This window comes from Aptenodytes patagonicus, chromosome 1 (genome assembly GCF_965638725.1).
Source record: "Aptenodytes patagonicus chromosome 1, bAptPat1.pri.cur, whole genome shotgun sequence".
Taxonomy (NCBI): Eukaryota; Metazoa; Chordata; class Aves; order Sphenisciformes; family Spheniscidae; genus Aptenodytes; species Aptenodytes patagonicus.
The window spans coordinates 210,764,398-210,774,643 of record NC_134949.1 but is presented as its reverse complement, the minus strand read 5'-3'; the positions used below and the strand labels follow the sequence as shown (position 1 = coordinate 210,774,643).

General features: G+C 39.4%; 1 protein-coding gene across 1 annotated transcript in view; it reads right to left on the bottom strand.

Annotated features, from left to right (window-relative positions):
• Positions 1 to 977: 977 nt before the first annotated feature.
• LOC143161256 (uncharacterized) overlaps positions 978 to 10,246 on the bottom strand; it is a 28,421-nt gene continuing 19,152 nt past the window's right edge. Inside the window, exons 3-5 of the mRNA XM_076340109.1 lie at positions 3,263 to 3,325; positions 2,122 to 2,258; positions 978 to 1,038 (exon numbers count right to left, since the gene is read on the bottom strand). Coding sequence (XP_076196224.1) covers positions 1,006 to 1,038; positions 2,122 to 2,258; positions 3,263 to 3,325 — 233 coding nt within the window. The 3' untranslated portion in view covers positions 978 to 1,005. The remainder of the gene's footprint in view (positions 1,039 to 2,121; positions 2,259 to 3,262; positions 3,326 to 10,246) is intronic.

Sequence of the window (10,246 nt, the reverse complement as noted above, 5' to 3'; positions counted from 1 at the left end):
TTGTGAAAACATTTTTACAGGGTTTTTTTTGGGGGGGTTAATAATGAAGGGAAGAAAATCTGACAGAACAAGAGCATGAATTAAACCTTCTCCTTTATTCCTTCCTCATTGTTTCAGTTAGTTAATCTGTCTGTAGACAAACGCAGTGGTCAGATTCAAATATAAGCCCTGTTTTCTTGCTATTTAAAGCAATGGGACTTTGTAATGGCCCCTTACAGCACTGAGAAGTCAGGGCCAATAGATTTGTGCAAAGAGACAACATTTCATGGGAATTTAAGGATCTGCCTGTGAAAACTGCTGTGACAAACTCTTAGTCTCTTTTTTTCCAAGTCAGGGATCATGTGGAGGTCTGTGGATATTTTTGTACCAGTGTAATTATTCCTGACAAGGACACCTCAAAACACTTCTTTTCCAAAACTTGCTCTGTCCTGTAACAGCTGCTGACCTAGTGACAGTTACTGACAACGGCTTAAGCACAAAAGTGTCACTGCAAGATAGGAATCATTTGAAAAGTCAACATTTGTTGGCTATTTTTTTTCCAGCTACAATAAATAATTTTTTTATTGTTGTTATCTTCTATTTAGTAGAACCCAGTGACCAAGTGATAAAATGGCAGTTGAAATTCCAACAGCAAAGTGAGAAGTAATGCAAGCAGGAAAAAATATCATTATTGATGGATGCTGAGGACTCCGTCAGCCATTATCACTAAGAAAAAACTATGAGAACTATTGTGGATAGTCCTCTGAAAATGTCAAGAAAATACTCAATCAGCATTTCAGGTAGTAACTGGATGTTGGGGGTCATTCCAGAAAGAATTGAGAACAATCAACAAGAAATCATTATGTCACCTTTTGAAACCACACAGTTTCCATATTGGAATATTTGGTAAAGGTCTGGTCGAACCATTGCAAAAAAAGTATACTAGAAGATGAACAGAATTATAGAATATTTTACAAATGACAGGAAACTACATAGACTTCAGCGGGGAAAAGGAATATGATGTTTTTACAGGAAAAGATCTGTAAAATCACTATTGATCTGGAAAAGGAAGAAAGAGAAAGATTATTCTTTATATGTCATAACAAGATAACTAGAGAACATACTAGGAAATTATCAGGCAGTAAGTGTAGATCAAACATAAAATGAAACTGAAATGAAATAAAATTAAATGTAACGGTGGAATTCATGACTGCAGGATGCCATGAAAGCTTAAAATACTGGGAGGGCTCCAGATAAGTTAGACATACTCATGGGTCGTATTTCTGTTGCTAGGTACTACATATGGCTGGTTATCAATGTAAGCTGGAGCCCTTATGCTGTACGAAACATATTCAGCAGTTCTTCCAACATGCATTTCACCACTATGACTCACATGGTCTTCCAATCCTAATCTTATATCCCAACTCTGTGAACTAGAAGAGTACCGGCTAGCCTCTAGTTAATAAGAGTAGCCACTTAGGGTGAACTTAAACTCGGTAGATGAGGGGAGAGTTGTGGATGTTGTCTACCTTGACTTCAGTAAGGCTTTTGACACTGTCTCCCACAACATCCTCACAAAAAAAAAGCTGATGAAGCATAGGCTGGATGAGCAGTGAGGTAGATTGAAAACTGACTGGATGTCCGGGCCTAGGGAGTGCTGATCAGTGGCACAAAGTCTAGTTGCAGGCCAGTAACTAGCAATGTACCCCAGGGGTCAATATTGGGTCCTATTCTGCTTAACATCTTCATTAATAATCTGGACGGTGGGGCACAGTATACCCTCAGCAAGTTTTCTGGTGACACAAAGCTGAGAGGAGTGGCTGATAGGCCAGAGGGTCATGCTGCCATCCAGAGGGACCTGGACAGGCTGCAGAAATGGGCTGACAGGAACCTCATGAAGTTCAACAATGACAAGTGCAAAGTCCTACACCTGCTGAGGAATAACCCCAGGCACCAGGACATGCCAGAAGCCAACTGTCTGGAAAGCAGCTTTGCAGAAGAGGACCTGGGGTTCCTGGTGGACACCAAGTTGACCAGGAGCCAGCAATGCACCCTTGCAGGCCAATAGGGAGGTTAATTTCAATTGCACTGTTACAACTGTAATGCCCTGAACATGCAGGAAACATATTCAGATGTGCTTACGTTCATCAGATCAACAGCAAGCCTATCACTGGATTGGCTGACTCTTCCCTTCTTCCCACAGAATTTCTCAGTCTTCTCGATACTGCTTTGTAAGGCATTTTGAGGCTTTGGCCACAGTGTTGCTCTCTGTGTACTTTCTAACAGATCAGAAATATATAGAACATGTAATTTTTAAGCCATTATGGTACACTGACCAAAACACATGCATCTCCGTAACTATATAAACGTAACTTGACACAAATATGTCAGTCTTTTGCTTCTGCTGGAGGCTACACAACTGTGTGAGAAAAAGATTTGTTCAAATACTTTATTTTCTTTAAAAAAATAAGACTGATCTCGTAAAATTAGGAAGTATTTATTCACAGAATCACAGAATGGCTGAGGTTGAAAGGGAGTCAGCAGAATGTGTTGTTTTCAATGTTATTATCGCCATAATGTAATCTTATATGCACATACTGTGAGAAACAGTACAGTTATATGTTTTGGTTTTCTCTTTAATGGGTATTTCGCAAAATAAATTTTTAGTGCATGTCTTCAGCTATACTTTATAGTATTAGTTATGACACAGCTATTACTAGGCCATCAGATTGATTAGTTGCTCACCCTCAGCTGAAGAGAATTCTCCTGCTCTTATAGGCTACTCAGGAAACAGCAAAGTGAATAGCATTCCTAAGAACAGAAGAATTTAATCCTGAGGCCAGTATTAATTTCAGACTTCAGCAAACACTGCCAAGTAACTTAGAATTCCACAGTAGCTTCTAATATACCAGGAAGCCACAAAAAAAAAAAAAAACAAAACAAAAAACCTGTTCTTCTGCTTCCAAAGTAGGGTTCTCTTAAAGATTTCCACTGTCTTTTTACCTCAGAAATGTTAGTATCCTGCATTTCAACTTAAGAATTCCAGAGATATTAGAACTTTTCTGGGTATCTGATTAATTACACAAAGAGAAATGAGAAGGATGTTAAGGAGATCTTTACAGATACATGTATCAAAGCAGCAACAACCCAGTCCTCTTTTAAAAGCCTGGAAATTAGGAAATGCTGCATGCTCAGCAGTAACCTTATCTATTGCAGATGTAACAATAAGACTAGCTAGTTCACAAAGGTAAAAGTTTTTAAGAGCAAGTGTTTGTAACAGTACCTGCTTGAAAGAAAAATGCGTGTTTACCATTCCTCAGAGTGCTGCTCCAGCAACTTGTCCAATCTAGAAGAAAAATGAATTTGTTTAGGTATAATATGTAAAAAAAACCCCAAACCAACAAAAAAGTGTTTGCCAAAAGTATCAAAGTAGTAAAGAGAAAATATAAATAATAAATGTAGAAGTAGTCTGTCCATTCATGCAGCACTGCCTGAATATGAAATGTATTTGGGCAGTAGGACCAAATACAATTCTTTGTCTTAGAGTACCTGCAATGATAGTTTAAGGTACATGTGCTGAGGTCAGAACAGCCTGATACAGCCTGAAAATGGACTGGAAGACTATCTCACAAGGAACAATGGCGCAAATCTGAGCCACTGAGAGAAGCAGTACCTGGCCATGTCTTATTTTCACTCGTGTTGTACAGGAAGAAATGTGAATGCTTGTGCAGTTTTAATTTGCCTCTAAACCAGGCAAGCACATCGAACTGGAACAGGCTGCTCAGATAGGTTGTGGAGTCCCCTTGGAGATATTCAGAGGCTATCTGGACACAGTCCTGTCCTGGGCTCTAGGTGGCCCTGCCTGGGCAAGGAGGTTGGACCAGATGACCTCCAGAGTTCCCTTCCAACTTTGGCCACTCAGTGATGCCGATGATTCTGTCAACACCCGCAAACTCCTAACCAGTAACACAGACATAAGTAGAAGCATGGAAGGAAAACAAAACAAGAATCAAATTGGTGAAAATGCTAGTTAATACGTCAGGAAAACCATAATCTGAATTGTCATTGACTGACATATAGAAAGAAGGAAGATATTCCTGAATTTAGAGCATAAGAAATGAGATTTAGAGTTTGAAATAGAATAAAAACAGGCAAAACACCTAGTCCAGTCCCAGGCTGCTCTGAAATAGGAGGACATTGTCTGCAGTATCAGACATAAAACTAACTGGAGAGGTCTTTCACAGGCTGGCTTGATACTACTGCTTGTAAGTAATAAAACATGCATTGTATAGGGAATATGTTGGATTGTAGCTGGCCTTCCAAGGGGACTATCGAAAGTAACAAGGGCCATTTCCTCAGGACATGAAAACAAAAATGACCTAGCAAGTTCCCCTTCTCCCTTAGGTCCTCTTTTCTCTAGATGAACATAAAGGGAATGGAGAACAGGATGGAAGTGTGGAGCACAAAGGACAGTGGTTTTTTATAGTTACTTCTGGGGTTTTTTTGAGAACAGGCCCAAAACAGCTCTTGATTAGCATGATTCCACCTTCCAGATTATTATTTGAATTGTCATACTAGGAAATAACTCAACTGGATTCCTGTCTTTGACCTACTAAATAATCAATTGTTTATACAATGGAGCACCGCCATCAGGAGACATCAGAGTCTCCCACACCAATGTATCCAGCACGATTAGGGCATTCTTCTATGTTGTGAAAAATACAGAAACAAATCCCATCAGCTTGCAGAAGGGAATTGTGCCCATTGCCCACACTGTGCAGGAAGTGGCAGGATTTTGTAATCATCAACACGGGCTTTAAGCATATCAAGTACTCTACTCTTTTCTTCCAAAAAGAAACTGTTTACTGAGTTCAATAACACTTCTGAAGCTTCAGGTCCTTTCCCCTGCCCCCTAATCTCTCTGTGATTTAGCAACATGACTACTGCAGATTACCAGGTGTCCATTAAAGGGAGGCTAGGATAACCACAAATGCCTGGCTAGCAATAAATTTTCTGTACTACTATAAGCAGTACGATTTGAAAACATGCAAAATCCATGTGCTTGCAGAGAATCTTATGCAGGAAGCTCTCATAGACAGGTTTTCAAAATACTGCACAGTGAGAACTTCTTGGCTGCTTGTCATAAGCCACACATTGCTAATGCCTAATGGAAAGGGTTCGAGTAATAGCAGTGTCTATTTGAAGCAGGCAGACTGGAGCTACATCCTCCCAGTCACCAGAAAGCTCTCCATAGACTTTCAGTACAGAAACAGAGCTGCTCCAAACGCTAAGATTTGGTGGTACTCTGGCAAGACCATACATTTATTTAATGGGATGGTGTGAAGACAGCTTGTTGCGAGGGTGCAGTGAGAGCAGGCATATGCCCTGGGTGAGACAAGCCAGGGGCCACAGTCCCTGCTGGGCAGTGCCTACACCTACAGGGTGCAGTGCTACTGTCCCAGAGGCAGGCAAGCAGGGCAGGGTGGTGACAGCACAGGGTCATGTCAACAGCCCAGTGATCATCAGACAATGGCAAAGCAGTACATTAGCACCAAGGTCCAGCCAGGAAATCCAAGCAATAATACAGGAACAAGAGTAGAGGCAGACCCCCCTACAACAGGGCTCAGACAGGGACTGGTAGCCCAGGACTAGGCCAAAGAAGGCCAATGGCATCCTGGCCTGTATCAGAAATAGTGTGGCCAGCAGGAGTAGGGAAGTGATCGTGCCCCTGTACTCGGCACTGGTGAGGCCGCACCTTGAATACTGTGTTCACTTTTGAGCCCCTCACTACAAGAAGGATGTTGAGGTGCTGGAGCGTGTCCAACAAAGGGCAACGAAGCTGGTAAAGGGTCTGGAGAACAAGTCTTATGAGGAGCGGCTGAGGGAACTGGGGTTGTTTAGCCTGGAGAAAAGGAGGCTCAGGGGGGACTTTATCGCTCTCTAAGCTACCTGAAAGGAGGCTGTAGTGAAGTGGGGGTCGGTCTCTTCTCCCAAGTAGCAAGTGACAGGACGAGAGGAAATGGCCTCAAGTTGCGCCAGGGGAGGTTTAGATTGGATATTAGGAAATATTTCTTCACCGAAAGGGTTGTCAAGTGTTGGAACAGGCTGCCCAGGGAAGTGCTTGAGTCACCATCCCTGGAGGTATTTAAAAGACATGTAGACGTGGTCCTTAGGGACATGGTTTAGTGATGGACTTGGTAGTGTTAGGTTAATGGTTGGACTCGATGATCTTAAGGGCCTTTTCCAACCTAAACAATTCTATGATTCTATGATTAAATGGAGCCCTCAGTCAGGAGGTGTGGGGAGGCCCCAAGTGAGGCTGGTCAGGGCCATCAAGGACTATTTGTGCCCTCAGGACCCCTACATCTGTATGTAAGGTGAACTCTTCTGCACCTAACAATCATGTGCAAAAATATTTATCATTCAAACTAAAGTGCAAATCTCAGAAATGGAAAATGGGAAGTACTGGCCTGTAAAATAATAGCATGTTGCCCTTTGCAAGCTTAACTCAACTGTAGAAGAGTTGTTTTCATGTTTCCCAATGAAATTCTGTGACATAGCTAAATTGATTTACAAAAGCTTTTAAAATAGAAATGTGTTGGATTTAAAAACTGCTCATTTTCTAGTACTCTCACAAAACAGAGGTTGTATGCACCCTTATTAGGACAATAAGCAATTCATCAAAACAATAGTGCTTCTATAATGTGAGCTGTTGGTAGCACCATGCAGAAAATACAGCACAGAAGCAGGTGCCTGAGCCTTAAGGAAAATTCAACAATGATGCTTCTATCCTGTTTTGCATTTCCAGAATACATGAAATTACCTCATTAACTACTGCTAGCTGCAGCGGTAGCACAGGTGAGACAGTGACACTGTCTCTGATTTATAATTCTCACCCACCCAGTCTGTACTGGGAACTTACATCAGCAGCCACCTCCTTTCCTGCTTGTCTCACTGGTTTTGTCTGCTTTCAGTACCCAGTTACCTCATTTTCTTACAGTAGTGCTCAATAAATGCATTTTCCTAGAAAGACTAAGAAGTCCTGGCATTCTACCGGCATTTGAAGGCATCATCACAGTGTGGCATTTTAAAACAATGTTGTTGAGGGTGAATGCAGGATCCAGCTCCAAGAGAAGAGTGGGAGCTCTTGGTGACAGTTGCCACCAAGATCTGCCTGGGTTACTTATAGCTTATCATGTCTTGTGCTGGTTGTTTCGCTTGTGAATCAGGATACATATAAAATCAACATGTGTGGAAAACTTTCCATTCTCTACCAATCAGTGAAAAGGTTTTTCTTTCTTTTTTCAAATGATTGGGGACCATCTTACACCAGTCAATTTTGGCCTCCTGGAATAATCAAAACCTCTTTAAAAAACAATATGCTTGCTTGAAATTTTATCTGTTTACTAATGGAATTTGCTGATAGTGATTGCCTGTTCATAGCTTTTATTACTTTCTTCCTATATTTTCTAATAAAACTTACATCTGTAATATATGAATAGGCACATGATCAAGTTTGTTTATAAAAAGAATATGTACTAGATGGAAAAAATCAATACACTAACTTTGTATCCTAACAGCCAATTTATAGTAGCATTTGACATTAACTTCATGTAGTTGCTTCATCATTCCTAGGCAGTGTTCACAAGAGGGTAAAAAAAGCTTCTCCAGTGTTAAGGCAACAGGAAATATACAGAAAAACTTCTGTAACTGATATGTGTTGTTTAAAAAAAAATTCTAGTAACCTAAACGTCTACCCAGAATTACTGCTTGTCTTCACTATGTTCTTGAATCAATGACACCTCTAAGTCTTATCACACATAAATAAACAATTAGACAGTATTATTTTCAGTCCTAAAGACAGACTAACGTATGGGCAACAATTAACTTTTTAAGAAGTACCATTCAGCAGTCATTTTCCAGTACTACTCTAGAAACCAGCTTATCTTTTTTCTCACGGTAAAGGTGACTTTCCATTACTTAATTTCACATGCCTCATTTCCTTACAGATTTTCCAAGTAACAGTAGCTCTGTGCCTCACAGTCTTCTTCTGACCCAACAACAAAATATGTGTTAATGACTTAAAAAAACCCCTAATCAACAACATTTCTGACATTTTAGTAACCCTGTTAAGTATCATGGTTACTGCCTAAAATCCTTTGACTTTGAAACTGTATGAGTAGATTAGTTTGCTCTTAGGCTAGAAGAAAAGTCCAATAGCACAGGAAAAAAAAAAAGAAAAGAGCAATGAAAAGGACATGCCAGATTACATGACACTTTCGTTTCAGTTGGAGTCCCAAATATTGGCCTCCTTCAGCTCCAATTTCAATTTTGTTGTGTTATCAAGCGTAACACCATTTCAGAGGAACAATACCATCAACACTAAATTTACCACACGTGACAAGCCTACATTTATAAATTATTGTAACGTATCCATATTTTTCTGGGAATATCTATGTGCAAATCGTAAATCTGAATGTCAAATTTTGTATCTGTATCTCCTCTGTATGGCACCTTTTGTCTATACATCTGATAAGCTTAATAGCAATTTTAACAAGATTTTTATAGGTAAAACATTTATAGCTGAAACACATCAAATTACCCCTGGATATTTTACATAGCAGTACAAGAAGAAAAAAAGACAGTGATTTTGCAAATATGTCTCTTTCTTAAAAAGTCTGTTCACTTTGAGGATCTTCTCTACTGTCAAAGAATCTGAATGCTGAAGTTTCTGAAAAACTGGTGACATGGCAGCAAATGTTCAGTGGAGAATTTATTTTCATTTCAAACTCATTAACTTCCTGAAAACAACAGCTTTTGAGCAGGAAGCTGGTATTCCATCGCTACAAATGTAAGTTATGATCCTGAACCAAGACAAGAGCCCAGTCCACAATGCAGAAGTTAGAGATAAGACATACTGCTGGGCTCCACGAAAAGATGCCTTTAAATAATACATAATAAATACAAATGTAGTCCTCTTTTAAAGCCTAGTTCTACAGCTGTGCTCAAAATGCATGAACAATGAACCATATGATGAATGTGTGTAAATGTTCACTGAGACTTAGTGTAAAGGTCAAAATATATAATAACAGTCAGTCAATCAGTCAAGCAACTGTTTCCACTGATTTTCACAGACTGCTCTTTGGATGCACAGATTCAGGATTTAAACCATTTGCTGCTCTAAGTTATGGAGCACCACAGTGGTCCTTCCCCATACGTCAGCTTTGTACTTCACATGTCATCTTAGTACCTCATTCTTGAAACACGACGAACCATTCTACATTATATTAACTTTGAGTAGTTCTTCAGAGAGAGTAGAATTACTTGTATGTGGAGTTATATATGTGAATAACTTTACAGGATCAAGACCTTATTGTGTAAGTATTTGGGACATGCACTATGTGTAAGGTATATTTAAATTGTATGGTTGAACTTGGTCCTACATTTGAGAACATAATACACAAATAGTCAAAACTTTTCAAGTTTACATATTATAATTTCTTAAATGCCTATTAACACTAATTGATAGGTTGCTTTGATGTGCTGACACTTTGGGATTCATCTTGTTTCAAGACAGAAATCCTAAAGCAACTGCAGTAAGCCTTGACCATTTGGAAAGCATTCAAGCATGTCTAAATCTATCTCAGCTATCACTGTTTTTACTATTACCTGTCATCCTTCTCAAGAGAGCTCCCACTTCTCTATGTGGCTGTATTTTGTTTCCTGTTATAAATTTTTTTGGTGGACCATCCAAAGCAGTAAAATTGCTTCCTTCATGTGTACAGTAACTGAAGGAATCTCAGAACTCTTTAGTAACAAGAGCAACTTCAAATATCTTGGAATTCAGACCACTGAATTTCTACAAGTTTTCTTTCTTCCTCTGCCTGAGGAAATAGGTCTAAACTCTTGAGAAACATTTTTTGCTAAAAATTTCAACCAACTCTGTGTAAGTTTAAGAATAACTATGAAAACTGACACTGTTTAAGAGAAAGAGTCACCACCGATTTCTTTGACATTTTAGCTGAATAGCAGTCTGTTTTTCAATTGCTATAGTTTTCAGTAGTTTTGCATATATGAAGATGGCTATATATTAACATTTCCTCCCTCTCTGTCATTGCTGAACATTTCTAGAGCTACCAAGGGAGAAATACAGCAATTTTGATTTCATGCAAAACAGCTAAAGATTGAAACTGATACCCTTCCAGACCATTTTCTATTGTTTTTCTGGTAAGTTTGGCACTTTGCAAGACTTTTTATTTTGCAATTT